The 26,620-nt window shown below is 35.5% G+C and overlaps 1 protein-coding gene and 1 non-coding gene across 2 annotated transcripts in view; one reads left to right on the forward strand and one right to left on the reverse strand.

Moving 5' to 3' along the window:
- Positions 1-26,620, forward strand: part of ZNF300 (zinc finger protein 300) — a 46,391-nt gene that overhangs the window by 4,264 nt on the left and 15,507 nt on the right. The window contains exons 4-8 of the mRNA XM_073010575.1: positions 2,018-2,144; positions 2,388-2,514; positions 3,613-19,593; positions 22,480-22,596; positions 26,258-26,333. Of these exons, the coding sequence (XP_072866676.1) occupies positions 2,018-2,144; positions 2,388-2,514; positions 3,613-5,158 (1,800 nt within the window). The 3' untranslated portion in view covers positions 5,159-19,593; positions 22,480-22,596; positions 26,258-26,333. The remainder of the gene's footprint in view (positions 1-2,017; positions 2,145-2,387; positions 2,515-3,612; positions 19,594-22,479; positions 22,597-26,257; positions 26,334-26,620) is intronic.
- On the reverse strand, positions 22,482-22,606 carry LOC119618346 (small nucleolar RNA SNORA77). The gene has a single exon (XR_005234670.1). It is a non-coding gene; the product is annotated as a small nucleolar RNA SNORA77 (small nucleolar RNA).

Here is a 26,620-nt window from a genome sequence, read left to right on the forward strand (position 1 = left end):
GAGAGATGTGGAAACCAACATTAACACATTGGCAGAGATGTAAAGAGATGTAGAAACTAACATTAACACATAAAAGTTCTGTGGCAGACATGGGAGCAGGTACTGTTATAGCAGAGAGTGGGGAACAACCAGATTTCTAAGGAAGTAGGTAATAGGCTTAAATGATTATTGAACTTTGGTTCATGAGGGAAGTAGGCTGAGGACAGGAAGCAGCGTTTGTAAAAGTAGGGCAGAGTGATTTTAGGAAGGCTGAGAATTTTAAAACTAAAATGGAGAGTGCTTCATGGAAAGGTCAACTAAGGTTGGTATTGAAGTGACAAAATATAAAAGATCATGTTTACAGTATCAAGGAGGCAGTTTGGACTGCAGTAGTCAAGAACTAGACTATTGAGTGAGAATAAATCTTGCAGATATGAGAGTTCATCAATCATATATTTAGTATGTAATCTTTGGCAAGTATTTACTTAATCACTGTAATCCTCAGTTTTCTTATATGTAAAATAGGAAAATTAATAGGATTGTCACGGACAACTATGTGTTTGGCAGCTTGACAGAGCGAATATGGAATTGGTGTGGGATGAGAGAAAACTTGAGATTTGAGATGAGAGAGATGAGACTGTTAGCAAGGAAGAAAACAAAGGAGGCTTTTAAGCAGGCAGTGTTGACATTTGAAATAATCATTTTCATTCTGAAAGTGGTGTTTGGTAATAATGGAATATTTAGGGAAAAAGTCTGAACAATTTATTTAAAATAATACAGATCACTATTAGATTAGTTTCTGCTATTAGTTAACAACTATTGTGAGGATAATGGGGACATAATTAAAATAGTCAATTTTCCCTCCAGAAACATTTTATAACTCTACTTTTACCCAAATTCTTTTTTGATGTTATGTCACTAATTTGTTGTGGTTTCTTCGTTAATGTTTTCTGCACATTTTTGTTGAGTTTATCATTTGGGATTTCTTATTTTTTGTTGCTCCTGTAATTGGTATATTCATTCTATTACTAGCTATTGTGTGTATATAAGACAGCTATTAAATTTGGGGGAAGCTAAGATCATTTTCCTATGAAATAAAGAGATTAGATTAATGATCTTCTAGAGCTCTGACATTCTGTGATTCTCTAAATGTAGCTTTTCTTTTTTAAAAAAAAAATGTACTTGCAAAGGGCATTTCTGCTCTATAATCATTAATTAAAATTCTCCCATGTCTTATTTTGTTACTTTTATGGTCTTTAGTACTTTTTAGAGTTAAAATTTTTATTCCATCAGAATTTATTCTTTTTTCCCAGGTATTATATAGTGTATTGGTTTGCTAGGACTGCTATGACAAAGTACCATAAACTGGGTGGCTTAAACAATAGAAATTTAGTCTCATAGTTCTGGAAACTAGAAGTCCAAAATCAAGGTTGTTCTTCTTCAGGACTGTGAGGGATATATTTGTTTCATGCCTCTCTCCTTAGCTTCTTTATAAGTATCTTATTTTTACTCTTTGCATTATCTTCCCTCTATGCATGTCTTTGTGTTCAAATTTTCCCCTTTGGATAAGGACACAGATCATATTAGATTTAATTTCACCCTAAATACCTCATATAGCTAGGTATATCTGCAATGACCCTGTTTCCAAGTCATATCACATTTTGAGGTACTGGGGGTTAGGACTTCAACATATAAATATTCAGAAGATACAACTCAACCCATAATATTTCTTCAACATTATTCCTTTCCTGTTTACTATTCATTGTTTCAATACTATTCATCCAATAATCCATCTTCCTCCTGGTTATTTGGGTGCTGCCTTTAAAACATACGAAATTACTGTATGTATTAGGTAGGCATTTTATGGTTTACTTCTTTTTTTCTCTTCATATGCCTGGCTCTGCTTGCTAAAAACAGGATCTTATTTTGTTTTTCCCAAAAACTATGATACAAAACTAGGTGTGGTTGTAGTTGTGCACATTACAGTAGAAATTATGAGAATGATCACTTCAGATTGAACAGGAATTTGCTATTACAGGGGTTAGTATCATTCAAGGATGTGGCTGTGGATTTCACCCAGGAGGAATGGCAGCAACTTGACCCTGCTCAGAGGACCCTGTACAGGGATGTGATGCTGGAGAACTACAGCCACCTGGTCTCAATGGGTAAGGATGGCTTCCCCGAATAACTCAGAGTTGTCCAATCAAGTGCCTTTCCTTACCAGTTGCTGTGATTAGGTTGTTCCTGACATATGTCATGACTTTTATGACCTTCATACCTTTGCAAATGGAGGTTATGCCTTTGTTGAGGGCTAACTGGACAGCTTCATTATAGACCATCTGAAACTGCACCTTTTCTTTTTCCTTAGGTAAAGTCAATTTCAATCCTCTGTGATTTTTGTTTAATAGGGTATCCAGTTTCCAAACCAGATGTCATCTCCAAGTTGGAACAAGGAGAAGAGCCATGGATCATAAAGAGAGACATATCAAATTGGATCTATCCAGATGAATATCAGGCAGATGGGAGACAAGGGAAGTGAAATATCAATTTATGTGTATTTTTTTAATTGATTGGTGCCTGAGGTTTATATTTCTATCCTTATCAAAATCTCCTATTTTTTGCTTCTATGCTGAGAATTTAGTAGTCACTCAACAAGTAATTGTGGAGCCTTTCAGAGGAGTCCTATTTTTTGTTGATCCTGTCTCATGTGTGTATATATATATTTATATTTACTGTCTTTTCTGAAAGAGTTTTAAAGGCAATAAAAGGCAAATTCCTTTAAAGAACATAAGCTGTACTTTAAAAGGCAAGATTCCCAGGTAAATGACTATGCTAAATTAAATGTCAAATGCAGTTACTGTTTTAAAAGTTCAGAGAAAATTAGAGTCCAAAGAGATGTGGGAGTATTTGAGAGACATTTTTCAGAGCATGCAACTGTAATTGCTCTGAATGACATAAATGCTGCTGAGGCTGAAGGAGGAGGGTGAAGGCAAGCAAAGAGTGTTGGAGAGAGTACATGAACAAAACTAGGGTCAGGAAGATACAGCTTTTCTGGGAGAACTTTACTAGTTTTACTTGACATGTATAGAAAGTAGTTTATTGGGAGTAGTGGAATTTAGATCTGTATTCTCCGTTTGACTCTGATACTGAATCTGCAGCAGGATATTGAATTTTTCCATTATTTGTGTTAGTTGTTAGGAAAATAGATGGAGGAGAGTTAAAGTATTTTGCATACAGAAGATACCTTGTTTCTTTAGAGTGATGGTAGGATAATAAAAATGTGTAGCACATGGTTTATAATACAAATGAAATTAAAAGGTGAAAAGGGGTTTCTATTTAGAAAGCGGAAGTGCAAGATTCTAAAAGAATAATAAAAAAGTAGTGACGAGACCCCTGACACTTTTTCATTGCTTTTAAGTTTAGTTTTTACATGAATATTTCTGTTTAACATTCTTGTCTATCTCTTCACCTGATAACACTATATGCTGTACTGTCTTCTGAGATGACCTGTTTCCATCCTTTTTTTGTGAGTTCATCTACTATGTTGGATCATCCATTTGTTCTACTTCTTTACCCTCTGTTAATTTACTCTTGTGATGACTCTTAAATTGTGTCTTTTCTTCTTTTAGACAGGAAGAGTAACCTTCACAACTCCCAGTCATGTATCTTGGGGACAGTTTCCTTCCATCATAAGATACTGAAGGGAGTCACAAAGGATGGTTCATTGTGCTCCATTTTAAAAGTCTGTCAAGGTGATGGTCAGCTGCAGAGAATTCTAGAGAATCAAGACAAACTCTTCAGGCAGGTCACATTTGTTAACAGTAAAACAGTGACTGAGGCATCAGGGCATAAATATAATCCATTGGGGAAAATATTTCAAGAGTGCATAGAAACAGGTACATCAATACAGAGATTCCATAAATATGATGCTTTGAAAAAGAACTTAAAACCAAATATTGACCTACCGAGTTGTTATAAGAGCAATTCAAGAAAAAAAATTGATCAGAGTTTTGGAGGTGGAAAATCATCTACCCAGAGTGAGCCCAATTCTAATCTTGAGGAGATTCACAATGGAGTAATACCTTTTGATGATAATCAGTATGGAACTGTTTTTAGAAATACACAATCCCTTATTCAGTATCAGAATGTAGAAACTAAAGAGAAAACCTGTGTATGTGTTACATGTGGAAAAGCCTTTGCTAAGAAGTCACAGCTCATTGTACATCAAAGAATTCATACTGGAAAGAAACCATATGATTGTGGTGCATGCGGAAAAGCCTTCAGTGAGAAGTTTCATCTTGTTGTACATCAGAGAACTCATACTGGGGAGAAACCTTATGATTGTTCTGAATGTGGAAAAGCCTTCTCTCAGAAATCATCCCTTATTATACATCAGAGAGTTCACACTGGGGAAAAACCCTATGAATGTAGTGAATGTGGGAAAGCCTTCTCCCAGAAATCACCCCTCATTATACATCAGAGAATACATACTGGGGAAAAACCCTATGAATGTAGAGAGTGTGGGAAGGCCTTTTCCCAGAAGTCACAGCTGATTATACACCATAGAGCTCATACTGGAGAGAAACCATATGAGTGTACTGAATGTGGGAAAGCCTTCTGTGAGAAGTCCCACCTCATTATACATAAAAGAATTCACACTGGTGAGAAACCCTACAAATGTGCTCAATGTGAGGAAGCCTTCAGCAGGAAGACGGAACTCATTACACATCAGTTAGTTCATACTGGGGAAAAACCTTATGAATGTACTGAATGTGGGAAGACATTCTCCCGCAAGTCACAGCTCATCATACATCAGAGAACACATACTGGAGAAAAACCCTATAAATGTAGTGAATGTGGCAAAGCCTTCTGCCAGAAGTCACATCTCATTGGACATCAGAGAATTCACACAGGAGAAAAACCTTATATATGTACTGAATGTGGGAAAGCCTTCTCTCAGAAGTCTCACCTTCCGGGACACCAGCGAATTCATACAGGAGAGAAACCTTACATATGTGCTGAATGTGGAAAGGCCTTTTCTCAGAAGTCAGACCTTGTTTTACATCAGAGGATTCATACTGGGGAAAGACCCTATCAATGTGCTATATGTGGGAAGGCCTTTATCCAGAAGTCACAACTAACTGTACACCAGCGAATTCATACAGTGGTAAAATCATAATGAACTGGCCACAGAAAAGCCTTAAAATTAGCTCAAGCCTTAATAATTACTAGAAACCCAATTAATTTGATAAGCTTGGGGACAATATCCCAATAGATAAAAATTTTTAAGGGAATCTGTTTCTAGTTTGGTGATGCCTAACTTTTCCAGCAAAGATGATGGAAAATAGTTATATACATGAAGAACATTTTTAATATGGCATGTGAAGATTTTAAAGTTATGAACTCAGTGATCAGTGCAGCAAGTTAAGCATACAGAATATTGTCAAGTTGTATATTCCTTATACTACATAATGATAATCAGCCATTGTGAAACTGCTAATATTAACTTGGCATAATTATGGCCATAAAGTAATTTTCTATAAAAGACATGGAAGAAAACTTGAGTAAACAACAAAATAAAACCTATACGCTATTTTAAGAAGGGGCTTCAGCATGACCCCTAAAGCTACATGTAAAGGTCTTGTACAAAAAATGGAACGATAGGTTGATCAGATTCAGTAAAGTTGATCTGTATGCATTTTCCCATCTCAAGCATATAAGTTGACCTGCATCTCTGGAAGGACCTTGAGATTGATACATTTTGAGCAGGTCTCCCTTTTATTCTTCCCAACTGGCAACTTGGAGCTGAAAAACATTGGCACTGAGGCCAGATGGTCTTGGGTTTAATCCTGGCTCAGTGACTCACAGATTGTGTGACTTGAGGCAAACATACTTCCCCTGAGTATTTTTTATCCGTAAGTACAAATACAATGCAGAGCTCATGTTCAGTTAATATTAGTACTTTTTAAATCTTTACTCTCTATCTTGAAGCATTAGATGCTAAGACTAATGTGTAAAAACCACATCTGAACTTGCTTTTCCCTCTGGACACTCTGCTTTGGGTTGTCCATCCCTATAAGTGGCTCATTTTACTGTCTTCTGATCCTGGTGGCCTTATTTTTGCTATGTTAAGGTTATGTTTTTTAATACTTGCATTTATTTTCATATACTTATATAAACCATGGTGATTGCACATAAAGACCCTGCCTAATGTCTCTTCACTTCTTTGTGATCCTTTTCCTGAAGCCCCAACTGTTTTCCCTGAAAACTTACAGGGGAAGACTCTTGGGGGGAGAAGTAATGCCTGCATAGCCTTGAGAACTGGAGGTCTCTAAGATATCTCTTACTATACTTTCTGTCATTCCATCCATTCCCCGATAAGCATTTTTAGATGAGCACCCTTGCTGGAAGTGACCTGCAGGAGAGCATACTTGGCAAGTATGAGAATGCCTGTGTGATAAACACAGCATCTGCACACATTTCCTGCTTGATTTCCTATCCACTTGATCCCCTTCCTGCTTGGCTGAACTGTCTATTGTGAAAACATGGGGCTCCTCTAGTTGAGAATGACTGTAGAGTAGAGGGTACGCTGGACAGGAATGTGGGAACTGAGTATTAAAGATGCCATTCAATGGACAGGGATGTGGGAACTCAATATTAAAGATATCATTTCCCCCACATCCCAGGTGATTTATTTATTGTTGGAGTGGGAAAAGAGAAATCCAAAAGAGCAAGCCCATCCATAAAATGGATCTGCTAATTTTATTGTTGAATAACTGAAATAAAAATACTGTGTAGCATGTGGGTAGCTAGCACGTGGCTGTAAAACTCTAGTGAATTTTTAGCTCTATTTTTATGGAACTAAAGCTACAGTTGTGTGGAACTAAGCTTCCCCCGTTGGTAAATGGCAGATACCTAGTTTTCATCAATAGTTACATTTAGCTTACTCTGATGTCTTGTTTTGCATAATTCTTTTATCAGGCTTTCTCTGACAGTCTGTTCTTTATATTTTTTTAATCTGTGCATCCTATGGTTGCCCCAACAGTGTATCTAATATGTGTGATTAGTCATATTCTTCACTCCTCAACACAATTACATCAGTTTTTCACAACAGTCAATGAACCTTATATCAAAACGTCAAAAACCTTGTTTTAAAAGATCTTATAATTTGGTTCTAAAATTATATACAGAAATGCTCCAAGGCAAGAGTAGCTAAGACAGTTTTGAAGAACAAATTTGGATAACTATTAGACTTCTTATAAAACAGTGGTAATTAAGACAATGTAGTATTACATGAGTAGTCATATAGATCAATGGTAAAAGAGAATCTGAAAACTGATAATTACCTGTAGACACTTGAATTATGACAAAGTTGGCATTCTAGAACAATGGGAGGAAACTCACCGTTTCAATAATGCCTCTGACTCAGTTATTCAAATGGGTAAAACAAAGAAAAAACAAATTTACTGCATACTATTCACAAAATTTATTCTGCCTAAACCTATAATAGAGGAAAATGTGTAGCAGTAAGTATATATCAGGCAAAAAGAAAGCCTGAAAATACCTAAGCAACAGTCTCAATAGGTTAGAATAAAAAAATGCTGTAATCTAACTCCAAAAAAGTAAAAAGGACTTGATAAAAGTAAGAGAAGATGAAGAAATAGGAAAACACACAAAATAGGAACAATGAAACAAGAAAATTATGGCTCACTTTTGTAATCCCCATACTTATACTTTAGGAAGACAAGGTGGGAGGACACCTTGAGCCCAGGAGCTCAAGGCTGCAGTGGTTGCACCACTGCACTCCAGCCTGGGTGACAGAATAAGACCCTGTCTCAAAAAAAATGTAGATTGAAAAAAATAATAAACCATTAAGTAAACTGGGAATAAAGGGCAGCCTCCTCAAATAGTTAAAGGGCGTAGATAGAAAACCTACAGTAAACATCATATTTAATGGCTGGAAAAAAGGCAAGAATATTTACTTGACTCTTTCTGGTTAACATACTGGCTAATTTAGCCAGTGCAATAAGCAAAGCAAAGTAGGGAGTGGGCCTGCAACCTGGAAAGGAAGAAATAAAAGTGTTGTTATTTGTAGACAACATATCCTTCTATGTAGAATATCTCAAAAACTGCTCAAAATACTTACTAGACCTAATAAGCAGGTTTTGCAAAATATCTAAATAATTTGGAGAGATTAATTAAAACTCAGGTATTCTGATTCTAGAGTCTACACACTTAACAATTATGTTATGCTGCCTCTCCTGCCTCCCTTTCCCTTCTGTAAGTCACACAATTATCTTCCACACTGTTTTCTGAATTGGTTCCATGATACATGATGCTTGCATGCAGATGCTCCTATTATTTAGCCAAACTTTAATATTGAAAAAAAAAAAACCCCATAAAAACATTTAAAGTCACCATTTAATAAAAAATTTAATCTTAATCTTTATGTTTTAGTGTTCAAAAATGACCTCTCATACGTCCTGGCAGTGAGATAGTTTATTGGGAATACAGACCTATGATAATCATGTTGGATCTTTAAATTAGTTAAGAGGATTCTTATCTGCAGAACACTGGGGATGTGATTGATGCTAAATATTCAGCGAATGTCCTGAGCTTTGACCCTCTAGGATTGGAAAGTATAGAAATTTTGTCCCTTGGGAGTTGTGTTTTGGTTGATGATACTCTTTTTTTGCTAGTTTGCTGAAAAAATTAAAGATCCTGGCCCTGGATTTTGTTGTTGAGAAGACCAACAGGAAGCTTCATTTAATGTCTAACACTGCTTTGAAATTACACATCTATGGAAAATCTCAGCGTGTTCATGGATATGGCTGCCTGAAAAGTGTCATACCATACACAATTGCAGCTGCCAGAGAAAGGCCAAATCAGTGCCTGTCAAACAAAAAACAAATAGAAAACAAAATGATAGTCTTAATCTAAATATAAATACTCAGATTAAACAGATGATCTAAAGACACCAATTAGGGGAAGAGATTGTCATATTAGATAAAAACACAGAGACTATATGCCGCCTACAAGAAACATACTAAATATAAAGACACAAATGAGTTTAAAGTAAAAGAATGGAAAAAAGATATACCATGATAACACAAATCAAAAGAAATGTGGTGGGCCTATATTAATATCAGATAAAAATATATTTCAGGATAAATAATAACAGAGATTTTTCGAAGACCAGTTCATAGTGATAAAGGAATCAGTTTATCATGAGAATGTAATCCTAAATACTTACGCACTTAATAGCAGAGCTTCACCATACATGAAGCAATAACTAATAAAACTTCAAAGGAAAAAGGTAAATCCACAATTACAGAAATTTGAATACATTCTCACTAATTGAGAGAATAAGAAGATAGACAATTAGTAAAGTTATAGTAGGTAGACTTGAACAGCAAAAATCAACCAATTTGACCTAGTTGACATTTGTAGAACATCCCACCCCAAAATGGTACAATATACATTTTTAAGACTATGTAAAACATTTACCAAGACAGAGCAATAGATTTAAAAGTTAAGGTGATTCATTCTCATGTGATTCTAATGTAATTCATTAGAAATCAATTACATTAGAAATAACATAAAAGCATCTAGAAAATACCAAATATATGGAAACTAAATAACACACTTCTAAATAACCCATTGGTCAAAGAATGAATCAAAAAGGAAATGAAGTATTTTGAACTCAGTGAAAATAAAAACACAACATATCAACATTTGTGAAATGCCTCTAAAGTAGTACCTAAAGAGAAGTTTAAAGTGCTAAAGGAATGCATTAGAAAAGAAAAGTCTCAAACCAATGAATCGGTTTCCACCTTAAGAAGATAGGAGCAGGAAAAAATGAAATGCGTTATAAACAGCAGAATGATCTGTTCAAAGCATAAGTTAAACAGAAAAAAGAAAATCAAAAGCTGGCTTTTTGAGAAGATATGTCAGACTCAGGAAAAAAAGAGAGGACACAATTATTCAAATCAGAAATGAGAGAAGTGACATTACTACAGACTTTACAGACATCCAAAAAAATAGTAAGGGAAGATTATGAACATCTTAATACCAATAAACTTGATAACAGATGAAGTGGATAAATCCTTTGAAAGATACAAGCTACCACAGCTCACTCGAGAAGAAATAGATATTAACATAGTCCTGCATCAATTTTTAAAATTCAATTTGTAGTGTAAAACCTTATCAAATTCAGGATCGTAGACCTTCACTGGTGAACTGTCTCAAACCAAACAATATTTAAAGAGGCAGCAATTCAAACTCCATACAAGCTTTTCCACAAAATTGAAGAGGAAGGGATAGTTCCCAATTCATTATATTAGGTCAGCATCACCATGATACAAAACCAGAAGATGTTATAAGAAAATAAAACTACAGACCAATATCCCTTATAAATACTGATGCAAAATTCTAAACAAAATTTTAACAAATTGAATGTCACATTATATAAAAAGGATAATACATCAAGACCCAAGTGGGTTTTCTCTCAGAAATGCAAGGTTAGATTAACATTTGAAAATCAGTCAATGTAAGTCACCACATTAGCAAACAAAAAGGGAAACCATATTATTATCTCAAAAGATGAAAAAGGTATTTGACAAAAATCATCTAAAAAGGAACTAACTTCTTCAATAGATCAAAAGGAAGTTAATATCATACAGTGAAAGACTTTTTTTTTTTTTTAAATAGCAAAGCAAGGATGTCTTCTCTGTCATTTCTATTGATCAATATACTGGAGGTTCAAGGCAGTACAATAGCCAAAAAAAATGGCATTTGGTATGGAAAAAAAGAAGTAAAACTCTATTTGCAGATGATATGCTCATTGATATGGTTTGACTGTGTCCCCACCCAAATCTCATCTTGCGTTGTAGCTCCCACAATTCCCACATGTTGTGGGAGGGACCTAGTGAGAGGAATTGAATCATGGAAGCAGGTCATTCCTGTGCTACTCTTGTGATAGTAAATAAGTCTCATGAGCTCTGATGGTTTTATAGAGGGGGAGTTTCCCTGCACAAGTTCTCTTCTTTTGTCTGGCACCATGTGAAATGTGCTTTTCACCTTCTGCCATGATTGTGAGGCCTCCCCAGCCATGTGGAATTGTGAGTCCATTAAACCTTTTCCTTTTGTAAATAGCACAGTCTTGGGTATGTCTTTGTCAGCAGCATGAAAACGAACTAATACAGTCATGTAAGTAAAAAATTTTAAATCTTGAAAAAAATATACTAACAACTAATATTTGAGATTAGTAAGATCTTAGCATACAAGGTCAATAGTCAAAACTCCACAGTAAACAATCAGAAATTGAAATTTAAAAACAATACTACTTGCAGGCCACGGGTGGTGGCTCACATCTGTAATCCCAGCACTTTGGGAGGCCAAGACAGATGGATCACAAGGTCAGGAGATCAAGACCATCCTGGCTCACATGGTGAAACCCTGTCTCTACTAAAAATACCAAAAAAATTAGCTGGGCGTAGTGGCAGGCACCTGTAGTCCCAGCTAGTCGGGAGGCTGAGGCAAGAGAATGGCATGAACACAGGAGGCGGAGCTTGCAGTAAGCCGAGATCACACCACTGCACTCCAGCCTGGGTGACTGAGCGAGACTCCATCTCAAAAAAAAAAAAAAAAAAAGTACTACTTGCAGTAACATTTAAATATTAAATATAAATAGACATAATAAAATATGTGACAATTATAGAACATTGCTAAAAGAAATTTAGAAGGACCAAAATAGAGAAATAGATCTAGTTTATTGGTTGGAAGGCTCAATGTTGTTAAGATATTAATTCTCCCCAAATTGGTCCATAGATTTCACGCAATCTCTTTCAAAATATCAGCCAATATTTTTTGTGTAAAATTCAACAAACTGCCTTAGCTGTGTCCCAGAGATTCTGGTATGTTGTGTCTTTGTTTTCATTAGTTTCAAAGAACTCCTTGGTTTCGGCCATAATTTCATTATTTATTCCATAGTCATTCAGAACCATGTTAATTTTCGTGATTTTGAGTGATTTTCTTAGTCTTGACTCCTATTTTTATTACGCTGTGGTCTGAGAGTGTGTTTGGTATAATTTTGATTCTTTTGCATTTGCCAAGGATTGTTTTATGTCAAATTATGTGGTCGATTTTAGAGTGTGTGCCATGTGGCAATAAGAAGAATGTATATTCTGTTGTTTTTGGGTGGAGAGTTTTGTAGAGGTCTATCAGATCCATTTGGTCCAATGTTGAGTTTGAGTCCTAAATATCTTTGTTAATTTTCTGCCTCAATATCTATCTAACAATGTCAGTGGAGTGTTAAAGTCTCCCACTTTTATTATGTGGGAGTCTATGTCTCTTTGTAGGTCTCTAAGAACTTGCTTTCTTTGTGTTGGCTGCATTTATATTTAGGATAGTTAGGGCTTCTTGTTGAATTGAACCCTTTACCATTATGTAATGCCCTTCTTTGTCTTTTTAAATCTTTGCTGGTTTAAAGTCTGCCTTTTTTTTTTTAGTTTGTCTGAAATTAGAATTGTAATCCCTGCTTTTTTCTGTTTTTCATTTGCTTGGTGAATTCCCTCCATCCCTTTGTTTTGAGACTATGGATGTCATTATGTGTGATATGCTCTTGAAGACAGCATACCATTGGGTCTTTCTTTTTTATCCAGCTTGCTACTCTGTGCCTTTTAAGTGGGGGCACTTGGCCCATTTACATTCAAGGTTATTATTGATGTGGGTCATTGTGCTCTTAGCTGGTTATTATGCAGCTTGTTTGTGTGGTTTGTTTATACTGTTACTGGTCTGTGTATTTAAGTGTGCTTTTGTATTCGCTGGTGGAAGTCTTTCCTCTCTATAGTTAGTGCTCCTTTCAAGATCTCTTATGAGGCAGGTCCAAATCTTTCCTGGCTTGTGAGGTTTCAGCTGAGAGGTCCACTGTTAGCCTGATGAAGTTTTCTTTGTAGGCGACCTGTCATTTCTCTCTAGCTACTTTTAACTTTTTTTTTTTTTTCATTTTGACCTTGAAAAACCTGACTATTATAGGTCTTGGTGATGATCTTCTTCTGTAAATTTTGCAGGAGTTCTCTGTAGTTCCTGAATTTAATTGTTGGCCTCTCTAGCAAGGTTGGGGAAGTTTTCGTGGATGATAGCCTGAAATACATTTTCCAAGTTGCTTGCTTCCTCCCTTTCAGGAATGCCAATGATTCATAGATTTAGACTCTTTATGCAATTCCATACTTCTTGGAGGTTTTGTTCATTCCTTTTAATTCTTTCCTATTTATTGTTGTCTGACTGTCTCATTTCAGAGAGCCAGAATTCAAGTTATGAGATTCTTTCCTCTGCTTGGTCTATTCTGTTGTTAATACTTGTGATTGCATTGTGAAATTCTTGTATTGTGTTATTCAGCTCTGTCAGATCCATTACGTTCTGTTTTGATACTAGCCATTTCATCCTTCCACTCCTGTATTGTTTTATTTTGATTCTTAGTTTTCTTGGATTGGGTTTTGTTGTTCTCCTGAATCTTTATGATCTTTGTTCCTGTCCATATTCTAAATTGCATTTCTGTCATTTCAGCCAGCTCAATCTAATTCAGAACTCTTTTGCAGTGTTAAGAGGGAAATTCATAGCACTAAATGCCCACATCAAAACATTAGAAAGATCTCAAATTAACAACCTAACATCATAACTGAAAAAATTAGAGAAACAAGAACAAATCCACTCCAAAGCTATCAAAAGACAAGAAATAACCAAAATCAGAGCTGAACTGAAGGAAACCAAGACACAAAAAAATCATTCATATGATCAATAAATCCAGGAGTTGGTTTTCTTGAAAAAATTGATAAGAAAGATAGGTCATTAGCTAGACTAATAAAGAAAAAAAGAGGAAACGTCAAAATAAACACAATTAGCAATGATGAGGAGAATGTTACCTCTAACCCCACAGGAATAAGAGTAACCATCAGAAACTACTGTGAACATCTCTATGCACACAAACTAAAAAATCCTAGAAGAGATGGGTAAATTCCTAGACATATACATGCTCCAAAGATTGAACCAGGAAAAAATTGATTTCCTGAACAGACCAATAATGAGCTCTGAAATTGAATCAGTAATAAGTAGCCTACCAATCAAAAAAAGCCTAGGACCTCATGGATTCACAGGTGAATTCTACCATATGTACAATGAAGAGCTGGTACCATTCCTACTGAAACTATTCCAAAACACTGAGGATGAGGGACTCCTCCCCAATTCATTCTATAAAATCAGCATCATTCTGATACCAAAACTTGGCAGATACACAACAAAAAAGAAAATTTTAGGCCAATATTGATAAATATTGATGCAAAATCCTAAACAAAATACTTGCAAACCAAATCCAGCAGCACATCAAAAAGCTAATACACCACAGTCAAGTAGGCTTCATTCCTAGAATGTGAGTTTGCTACAATGTAAGCAAATAAATAAATGTGATTCATCACATAAATGGAACTAAAGACAAAAGCCACATGATTATCTCAGTAGATGAAGAAAATGCTTTCAATGATGTTCAACACCCTTTCATGTTAAAAACTCTCCATAAAATAGATATTGAGGAAACATACCTCAAAATACTAAGAACCATCTATGACAAACACACAGCCAGCATCATACTGCATAGGTAAAAGCTGGAGGCATTTTTCTTGAAAACTGGCACAAGACAAGGATGCCCTCTCTCACCACTATTCAACAGTGTTGGAAGCCCTAGCCAGAGCAATCAGGTAACAGAAATAAAGAGCATCCGAAGAGGAAGGGAAGAAGTAAAAGTATCTCTGTTTGCAGATAGCATGGTTCTATATCTAAGAAACCCCATAGTCTCAGCTCAAAAGCTTCTTTAGCTAATAAACAACTTTAGCAAAGTTTCAGGATGCAAAATCAATTTACAAAAATCACCAGCATTCCTATGCACCAACAACAGCCAAGCCAAGAGCCAAATCAGGAAGGTAATCCCTTTCACAATGCCATAAAAATAATAAAATAGCTAGGAATACAGCTAACCAGAGAGGTGAATGATCTCTACAATGAGAATTACAAAACATTGCTCAAAGAAATCAGAGAAGACACAAGCAAATGGAAAAACATCCCATGCTCATGGATAAAAATAATATCATTAAAGTGGGCATACTTCCCAAACCAAATAACAGATTCAATGCTATTCCTACCTAACTACCAAGGATATTCTTCATAGAACTATTTTTAAAAAACAATTTTAAAATTCATATGGAAGCCAAAAAGATCTCAAGTAGCCAAGGCAATCCTACACAAAAAGAACAAAGCTGGAGGCATTATGTTACCCGACTTCAAGCTATACTACAGTGCTACAGTAACCAAAACGACATGGTACTAGTACAAAAACAGGCACATAGACCAATGGAACAGGATAGAGAGCCCAAAAATAAGGCTGCACACCTGGGACCATCTGATCTTCAACAAAGCTGATAAAAGCAATGGGGAAAAGACTCCCTATTCAATAAATGGTGCTGGGTTAGTAATTGGCTATCCATATAAAGAAGATTGAAGCTGGACCCCTTTCTTACACCATATACAAAAATCAACTCAGCATGGATTAAAGACTTAAACATTAAACCCAAAACTATAAAAGTTCTGGAAGACAACCTAGGCAATACCATCCTGGATATAGGAACAGGCAGAGATTTAATGACAAAGACACCAAAAGCAATCGTGATGAACGTGAAAGTTGACAAATGGGACCTAATTAAACTAAAGAGTTTCTGCACAGCAAAAGAAACCATCAACAGAGTAAACAGATAACCTACAAGATGGGAGAAAATATTTGCAAACTATGAGCCTGACAAAGGTCTAACAGCCAACATCTATAAGGAGCTTAAATTTACAAGAGAAAAATAAACAATGCCATTTAAAAAGTGGACAAAGGACATGAATGGACACTTCAAAATAAGACATACATGTGGCCAACAATCATATTTTTAAAAACTAAATATCACTGATCATTAGAGAAGTGCAAATCAAAACCACAATGAGATAACATCTCATACCAGTTAAAATGGCTATTACTAAAAAGCCAAAAAATTACAAATGCTGGCAAGGTTATGGAGAAAAAAGAACATTTATACACTGTTGGTGAAAGTGTAAATTAGTTTGACTGTTGTGGGGAGCAGTATGGTGATTCTTCAAAGAGCTAAAAGCAAAACTACCATTCAAACCAGCAATCCCATTACTGGGTATATACGCAGAGGAATATAAATCATTCTATTGTAAAGACATATGCATTCAAATGTTCATTGCAACTCTATTCACAATAACAAAGACATGGAATCAACCTAAATGCCCATCGATGACAGATTGGATAAAGAAAATGTGATATATATAAACCATAGAAAATATATAAGTGGAATGGTAATACTGTGTCACCATAAAAAAAGAACGAGATCATGTCTTTTGCAGGGGTATGGATGGAGCTGGAGGTCATTGTCCTTAGCAAACTAACTGCAGGAACAGAAATCCAAATACCACTTGTTCTCACTTATAAGTGGGAGCTAAATGATGATAACTCATGAACACTAAGAATAGAACAACAGACACTGGAGTCTACTTGAGGGTGGAGGTTGAGAGAAGGGAAAGAAACAGAAAAAATAACTATTAGTACTAGGCTTAATACCTGGGTGATGAAATAATCTGTACAACAAACCCTTATGGTACGAGTTTACCTATATAAGAAACCTTTACATGTACTATCAAACCTAAAATAAAAAGTTAAAAAAATGAATTTGACAAACTGATTCTAAAATTCATATAGATATACAAAGGACTTAAAGTAGTGAAAACAATCTTAAAAAGGAAGAATAAATTGGAGAACTTACTACCTAATTTCAATACATTCCCTAAAGCTATCATTTCAAGATTGTGTGGAACTGGCCTAAAATTGATAAACAATGCATGTGACCTCATTTATTCTAAGTTCTGAAACAGGCAAAATTAGTCTGTGTTGCAAAAATAATTGGAATGGTTTCTGCCTCAGTGGGTGGGTTATCTACAAAGGGACATGAAAGAAATTTATCATGTGCTAGAAATGTTGTATATTTTGATATGGTCACACATTTCTTAAAACTCATCAAGCAATACACTTAAAATGTTTGCACTTCACTATGTGTTCATTATACCACATTGAAAGAAAGGAGAACATTACATTTACTTTGCAAATAGAGCAAAAATTAACAATGTACCATCAGAAATGAAAATTACTTTATTGAAAGAATTGAATATGAAAAATGCAACGTACTTTATATTTTAAAATAATAGTTCAAATTATTCCCATGAGAACTTTGTCTCTTGGAAAAGGATCTTCATATTATTTAAAGTTATAAAGCAGTAGCATAATTTGGGAAACCTTTTTAAATATCTGTACTTGTTTAACATTTTCACTTTTCGTTTGTAGCATTTCCACTTATATATTTAAAATTACAGTCTCCCTTCTATTGCTTTCTATCAGAGATTTCTTGTCCAGGGCTCTCGGATCATATATGATTATTTACAAAAAGACAATGATTATGTCTTATCTGCAGAATTTCAGACCATGGCACTCATCTATATAACATGTCATTGCAAAGGTACCCATATCAAGCAGGAAATACTTCCCGTTTTATTCTTATTTCTATGTTTTGAGACAGAGTCTTGCTATACTGCCCAACCTGGTCTACAACTACTGGGATAAGGTGATTCTCCTACCTCAGCCTCCCAAGATGGTAGGACTACAGGCATGCATCACCAAGCCCCTTAATTTTTTTTTTAGAAAAGTGGTCTCACTATGTTGCTCAGGTTGTTCTTGAACTCCTGCATCAGCTTCTCAAAATGCTGGGATTATAGGCACAAGCCAGTGTGCCCAGCAAGAGCTGTTTAAATCCTGCCTAAAATCAGAGTATGCCAGTGCTATGGAATAATCGAATACGCTGCTTTGTCTTCCTCTTCTCCCTACATGTAGTTACCATCACACCCTGCAGGCGTGCTGTCTGCTACTTTTAAGGTATTCCTTGTGTTTGTCACGGCCCTCAACAGTATGGTCAAAATACCTGCTACAGGAATTCCCAGGCAGGACAGTGAAAATGACATGATCTTTCTCAGAAACTGAACTGACTTGGACTGGAATAAGCAACTCAAAACAACCATGGAGACTCAGAATCACAGAATCATGGAATCTTGGTGCTTAGTGTGCAAGGGAGTCACAATATGATTTCTTTCTTTTACCTGAAGTTAAAAAGACATCCTTCTCTGGTGATGGAGAAAGTTTTACCTCATATATACCCTTAATTTGGAAATGCAGTACATTTCAAATGGAGGACAAACGTCAATACATGTTGGTTGCTGATATTTAAATAAAAATAATTATTATATATTCCTGGTGAATTTTCCTTCTTTATTACCAGTAAGCTTTTCCTTGTCATGAAGTCTACTTTGTCCAATGGTACCAACCCTCTTCTAAGTGTATGAGTGATGTATTTTTTTCATCCTTTTATGTACAAAATTTCTAAATTCTTATAGTTAAAATGTATGTCTAATATAAGCATACGGGTTTTTTTCATGTCACTAATCTTTGCCATTTGTGTAGTAGTTTGTCTATTAACATTTAATGACAGGATGATGAATTTGGGTTTCAGTCTACTATCTTAATATCTTTTATTGACTTTTTCTGCCTGTTTTATGTTCCCTCTAGTCTTGCTTTGAAGTGTACTGAATATTTTTTAGTATTCCATTTTTCTCTTAGCTTGTTAGTTATGCATTCTATTTATTCTCTTATGCCTACCTTAGAAATACAACGTGTAATTTATACCTTTTCAGCTGTAATAAAAATCAATATTTTTACCTCTTCCTGGTCAAATACAGAATCTTATCTCCATTTCCCTTCTCCAAGTTTATATTTTATTATTGTGTATTTTAGTTATTATTTTGATTTGCATACACATATATGCATATAAACAAATATAATGCACTTATACATATGTAGACATTAAGTCCCATGTTATTATTTCATTAAAAACATATTACTTAAGCTTTACTAACATATTTGGCTTTTCTGTTGCCTTTATTTTTCCTGAATCTGAGAGTGTCCTTGTGGGATCATTTTGCTTCTGCCTTAAGAACACTCTGTAGTATTTGCTTTAGTGTAGGTCTGCTGGTGATGAATTCTTCAGTTTTCAGCTGTCTCTAAGTATCTTCACATCACTTTCACATTTGAAGAATTTTGTTTTTATGAATTTAGAATTTTAGGTTTGAAGTGATTTTGTCTCCACAGTTTGAATATATCATTCTATTGTCTCCTGGATTTCTTTAAGTTCAGTGAGTTTTTAAGTTCTTATTGTTTTTCTCTTGGAGTGAATGTGGCTTTTCTTTTCCTCTAGTTCCTGTTAAGATTTGAGGCTGATCTGTTTCTTGTCCTCTCTACTTCTAGGGCATCCGTTCATCCAACGCCTGGGGTCTTTACCACAGCCTGTCCTCCTCAGCGGGCTCTGAACTCGAGGGTTTGTCCCCTCTGTTCTGTGAGTCTGTTGCTAGCTCTGCTCGGATTTTCAGGCTCTCAACCATTGCTTGCAAAATTGGAAATCCTCACAGGTAAAAAGTAGCTTCAAATATGAGACTCAGTTATCTTGGCTTATAACTCCCCTCCACCTGTAAACATTTCTTTTTTCTTTAATCGACTTTTCTTAGTGGGAGGGTTAATTTCAAGTAACAGCCCATCAGGCCAGACTTGGTGGCTCACGCCTGCAATCCCAGAACTTTGGGAGGCTGAGCTAGGTGGATCAGCTGAGGCAGGAGTTCAAGAGCAGCTGGGCCAACATGGTGAAACCCCATCTCTACTAAAAATACAAAAATTAGTCGGGCATGGTGGTGGGTGCCTGTAATCCCAGCTACTTGGGAGGTTGAGGCAGGAGAATTGCTTGAACCTGGGAGAGTCAGGTTGCAGGGAGCCAAGATTGAATCATTGCACTCCAGCCTGGGTGACAAGAGTGGGACTCCACCTCAAAATAAATAAATAAATAAATAACAGCCCATCACTGAAGCAGATTAAAGTCCCAGTGTCCATAAAGCTGAAATACAGTCTGAATTGGAGGCATCTGCGGGGCCAAAATGTGAATTACTTATTTAGGAAAGAAAGCTAGAGTTAGGCCTAGTAATGAAACAGTTTGAAGTATTGAATATTGTGGGCAGAAGTAATGAAGAGAAAACAACACAGCAAGATCAACTCTGCTCTTGACTTTTAAAATCTTGTTCCTTATTCATGTACTTCTTCCTTTTATTTTTTTTAAATCATGACAATCATTCATCCAGATTTATGGCTGCAATATAGTATCATAATTTTACTCTTTATGACTGAGAAGCAGATTCTAATAGGAAAATAAACATTAATCCCTTGAGTCAAGACTTGTACAATTCCTGGTTTCACAATATAGATCTCTATGGTAGTGGCTGACATAACAAATATACTTTCCTTGATTACATTGCTCATTATAAGTTAATGAGAACTCTTTTCCTGTCATAAATATCTTGTATCAACAAAGACTTTGTTCTACTTAGTATGTGATGAAGTAGTTAGCATCTCAATAATACCCTCACTAAGAATAACTTGAAAACCATATATTTTACAAAGTCATATTATACATTAAAAGATTAAGACCCTTAGAAGTAGTGAGGACTAAAAGGAGCACAATTTCAAGGAGAGAGAAATTTTCATAAATAAGCTCAAGATCTACAGCTTACTCTGAATGTATTTAGTGATCTGGGGATAGGGCAAGAAGCTGAAACTCAAGCTGGGCTCAGGAAGAGGGTACTGTAGGGGACAGAGAAACCAGAATTATCAGCAGTTGCTTGGGTCTCAAGTGATAAAACAATGACCCGAGGTATCTGAGAAAGAGAACCAGACTTCCATTCAAGATATTTACCAAATTCTGGGGCTGGGTAGAGGCAAGTTTAAGAGTAAAGTTGAAAAACTTATAGCAAGTAAAGTAGAAATGATGAATTCTCCTGGAGCTAAGGAGACATACCACCAAGCTATGGAGGGAATGCTCTGGAGGACTACATTCTAGGAATATGTGTGATGAGAGGTAAAGTGATGATGCCTGATGAATAAGTAAATTAAGTTCAAGAGCATGGATGAGTTAGGGAGAGCTAGCAGTGTGTGAAAAACCTGGGAAGCAGGATTTTATTAGGTTGGTGCCAAAGTAATCGCAGCTTTTGCCATTTAAAAGTAATTAAGCCAGGCAGAGAAAGACAAATACTGTATGATTTCACTTACATGTGGAATCTAAAAACATTGAACTCATAGAAGCAGAGAGTAGAATGGTAGTTTCCAGGGACTGGGAGGGGAAAGATGGGGGAGATGTTGGTCTAAGGATACAAAAATCTAAGGATGTCAAGGGACACACCATCACTTTATCTCTCATCACACATATTCCTAGAATGTGGTCCTCCAGAGCTTTCCCTCCATAGCTTGGTGGTATGTCTCCTTAGCTCCAGCAGAATTCATCATTTCTACTTTACTTGCTATAAGTTTTCAACTTAACTCTTTGCCATTTAAAAGTAATGGCAAAAACCGCGATTACTTTGGCACCAACCTACAGAACTGCAAGCATCTTAGAATCATTTTTTTTTTTATTTTGCTAGACAGAGAGTGATGGGATTTGAAGAGGTTAGCAGAGAGCTGACCACAAGGGATGTTGAATGGCATAATAATGTAGTGATTTTCAATAATAAAATACGTTAACTATAGATCTCTTGAACTTTTTCTCCTGACAGTTTCTATACTTAGACCAACATCTCCCCCATCTTTCCCCTCACAGTCCCTGGAAACTAACATTCTACTCTGCTTCCATGAGTTCAGTGTTTTTAGATTCCACATATATGTGAAATCATACAGTATTTGTCTTTCTCTGCCTGGCTTAATTTACTTAACATTATATCCTCCAGATTCCTCCATGTTGTTGTAAAAGACAGGATTTCCTTCTCTTTAAAGGCTGAATAATATTCCATTAGGTACATATATACCACATTTCTGTTATCCATTTAACTGCTGACTGACACTTAGCTTGATTCCATATCCTGGTTATTGTGAATAATGCTGCAATGAACATGGGGTACAGATATCTCTTTGATATACCAATTTTATTTTCTTTGGACGTATGCCCAATAGTTGGATTGCTGGATCATTTGGTACTTCTATTTTTTTTTTTTTTTTTAGGAACCCCATACGTTTTCCATCATGGCTGGACTAGTTTACATCACCACCGACAGTTCCTTTTTCTTAACATCCTTGCCAACACTTGTTATCTTTTGTCCTTTTCGTAATAGCCATTGTAACAGGTGTGAGGTGACATCTTATTGTGGTTTTAATCTGAATTTCTCTGCTTAGTGATGGTCGGCATTTTTTTCACATACCTGCTTGCCATTCGTGTATCTTCTTTTTAGAAGTGTTATTCAGGTCCTTTGTCCTTTGTTCTCTAGCACCCTGTGTTCCTGGGCAGCTACATAAGTCTTGACAGGTCAGGTGGCCACAGCACCCCAGAATGTTATTCTGGCAGAAGGAAAAAGCACCCATCTTGGATTGCAGTCAGGTTCCAAGTGAGTCTGCAATTTGTCTATTTTTAATTTGGGTTATTTGTTTTTTTACTATCGAGCCATTTTACTTCCCTATATATTTTATATATTAAGTCTTTATCAGATGTATGGCTTGAAAATATTTTCCCCATTCTATAGGTTGTTTTCTTTGCTGTGCAGAAGCTTTTTACTTTGATGTAATTACATGAGCCTATTATTGCTCTTGTTGCCTGTGATTTTGGGGGTCATATTCCAAAAATCTTTTGCCCAGATGGAGCTTTTCTCTTTTTTTTCAATAATTTTACAGTTTTAGGTCTTACATTTAAGTCTTCAATCCATTTTGAGTTAATTTTTTAATATAATGTGAGATAAAGATCTAATATTAGTCTTCTGCATGTGGAGAGGCAGTTTTCCCAACACCATTTATTGAAGAGACTGTCCTTTTCACATGTGTGTTCTTGGAAACGCTGCCAAAAATCAATTGACTGTAAATGTGTAGATTTATTTGAGGGCTCTTTACTTCATTTCATTGGTCTATGTGTTTGTTTCATGCCAGTTCCATGCTGTTTTGATTACTATAGCTTTGGAGTAGATTTTGAAATCAGGTAGTTTGATACCTCTAGGTTTTTTTGTTTGTTTTGGTTTTTGGTCAAGATTTCCTTGGGTATTTGGGGTCTTTTGATGCTCCATAGAATTTTAGGATTGTTTTGTCTATTTCTGTGACCAATGTCATGGAATTTTGATGGGGATTGTATTGAATCTGTAGATCACTTTTGGTAGTATGAACATTTTAACATTAATTCTTCCAATTCATGAACATGGCATATTCTCTATTATTTGTGTCGTCCTCAATTTCTTTCATCAATGCTTTGTAATTTTCAGTGTTCAGGTCTTTTATCTCCTTTGTAGCTATTGTAAACATAATTTTTTAAAATTTCTTTTTTTTTAGCTAGCCACTGTTAGTGTGCAGAAATGCTACTGATTTTTGTACAATTTTTGATTGTGTATCCTGCAATTTTATTGAATTTGTTTATTTTTCTAACAGTTTTTTGTTGGAGTCTTTTAATATTTTCTACATATAATATCATGTGTCTGCAAACAGGCACACTTTAACTTATTTCTTTTCAATTTAGATGCCTTTTTTTTCTTTTGCCTAATTACTGTCTAGGATTTCCAGTACATGAATAGACGTGGAAAATTTGGGCATCCTTGTCTTTTTCCTGATCTTAAAGGGAAAGATTTCCAGTTTTCACCATTGAGTGTGAAGTTAGCTGTGGATTTGTTATCTATGGCATTTATTTTCCTGAGGTGTTCCATCCATACCTAATTTTTTGAGTTTTCCTTATGAAAAATATTTAATTTTATCAAATGTTTTTTTAATTTTATCAAATCTACTGATATGATTATATGACTTTTGTCCTTCATTCTGTTAATGTGATATATCACATTATAGATTTATAGATTTGTGTATATTGAACCATCTTTGTATTCCTGGGATAAACTCCACTTGATGGTGGTGAGCAATCCACTTAATATACTGTTACATTTGATTTCATGGTATTTTGTTGAGGATTTTTGCATCTATGTTCATCAGGGATATTAGCTTACAGTTTTCTTTTCTTGTGGGGTCTTTATCTGGATTTGGTTTCACAGTAACACTGACCCTTTAAAATCAGTTTGGAAGTATTCCTTCTTCTTTAATTTCTTTTGAAGAGTTTGAGAAGAATTGGTACTATTTCTTTACATACATTGTAGAATTTAGTAATGAAGCCATCAGGTCCTGGGCTTTTCTTTGGCGGGAGACTTTTTCTTACTACTTTCATCTCCTTACTTATTATTGATCTTTTTTTTTTTTTTTTTTTTTTTGAGACGGAGTCTCGCTCTGTCGCCCAGGCTGGAGTGCAGTGGCCAGATCTAAGCTCACTGCAAGCTCCCACCTCCCAGGTTCACGCCATTCTCCTGCCTCAGCCTCCCGAGTAGCTGGGACTACAGGCGCCCGCCACCACGCCTGGCTAGTTTTTTGTATTTTTTAGTAGAGACGGGTTTCATCGTGTTAGCCAGGGTGGTCTCGATCTCCTGACCTCGTGATCCACCCGTCTCGTCCTCCCAAAGTGCTAGGATTACAGGCTTGAGCCACCGCGCCCAGCCATTATTATTGATCTTTTCAGATTTTATATTTCTGCATGATTCAATCTTGGTAGGTTGTGTGTGTCTAGGAATTTATTCACTTCTGGTGGGTTATTAAATTTGATGGCCTATAATTGTTCATAGTAGTCTCATAATCCTTTGCATTTCAATTGTAATGTAATGTATTTCAGATGTTACAGCTCATTTCTGATTTTGTCTTCTTGCTTTTTTTCTTAGTCTGGCTAAGGGTTTGTCAATTTGTTTATCTTTTCAAAAAATGTGTAGTTTATTTGATCTTTCTATTGTTTGTCTTGTTTCTATTTTATTTATTTCAGCTCTTATCTTTATTATTTCCTTCTTTCTACTAACTCTGGGCTTAGTTTTTCTTATTTTTTTAGTTCCTTGAGGTATAACATTACATTGTTTATTTGAGATCTTTATTTATCTGTGGTGTAGGCATTTATTGCTATAAACTTTTCTTTCAGAACTGCTTTTTCATAAGTGCACAATAGAGTATTATTTAGAAAAAGAACTGCATTTCTTATATTTTGATATAATTTGTTTCCACTTTAATTTGTCTCAAGATATTTTTTAGTTTTCCTTTAAATTTATTCATTGATTCATTGGTTGTTAGCATGCTGTTTAATTTCCATGAAATATATAGAAATTCCCAAAATTCCTTCTGTTACTGATTTCTAGTTTCATACTATTGTGGTTGGAAAAAATACTTGATATAATTTTAATCCTTTTGTATTTGTTTTTTCTTGTTTTGCGAACTAACACATGATCTATATTGGAGAATATTCTATGTGCACTTGAAAAGAATGTATATTCTGCTGCTTTTGGATGAAATTTTCTGTATATGTCTGTTAGGTCCATTTGGTCTAAAGTGTAGTTTAAGTCTGATATTTCCTTATTGATTTTCTGTCTGGATAATCTGTCCATTGTTGAAGCTGTGGTAGAGAAGTCCCTTACTATTTTTGTATTGCAATCTATATCTTCCTTCAGATCTATTCATATTTGCTCCATTCATCTAAGTGTTCAGATGTTAGTTGCATATGTATTCACAATTGTTATAGCTTCTTGATGAACTGATTCCCTGATGGTTACATAGCAACTTTCTTTGTCTCTTTTTGAAGTTTTGACTCAAATTTTATTTTATCTGAAGTAAGTATAGTACTTCTGCTCTCTTGGTTTTTATTTACATGGTTTATCTTTTTTCATCCTTTCACTTTCTTTCCATATGACTTTCAGTTATAAAGTTGAAGTGAGTCTCTTTTACCAGCATATAGTTGGGTCACTTAAAGAAATCATTTATTCACTCTCTCTTTTTATTGAAGAGTTTAATCTCTTTACATTCAAGATAATTATTGATAAGTAAGAAGTTAGTATTATCATTTTGTTAATTATTTTCTGGTTGTTCTGTAGATTCTTTTTTCCTTTCTTCCTTTCTTGCTATCTTTTTTAGTGGTTAGGCGATTTTCTCTACAGCATACATTGATTCTTTTTCTTTTTTCTTTTACTTTCTTTTCTTTTTTTTTTTTTTTTCCTGAGACAGGGCCTCATTCTGTCACCCAAGCTGGAGCTCAATGTCATGATCATGGCTCACTGCAGCCTCGACTTCGCAGATTCAGGTGAGTCTCCCACCTCAGCCTCCTGAGTAGCTGGGACTACAGGTGGGTACCACCACACCTGCGTACTTTTTGTATTTTTTGCAGAGACAGTCTTTCGTTATGTTTCTCAGGCAGTCAGTAACTCCTGGGCTGAAGTGATCCAGGCCACTTCAGCCTCCCAAAGTGCTGGGATTACAAGGTGAGCCACTGTGCCTGGCTGATTCCTTACTTTTTATCTTTCATATAAGTAATACAGGTTTTCGCTTTGTGGTTTTCCTAAGGCTTATATAAAACATCTTACACTGATT

Source organism: Chlorocebus sabaeus, chromosome 23 (assembly GCF_047675955.1).
Source record: "Chlorocebus sabaeus isolate Y175 chromosome 23, mChlSab1.0.hap1, whole genome shotgun sequence".
Taxonomy (NCBI): domain Eukaryota; kingdom Metazoa; phylum Chordata; class Mammalia; order Primates; family Cercopithecidae; genus Chlorocebus; species Chlorocebus sabaeus.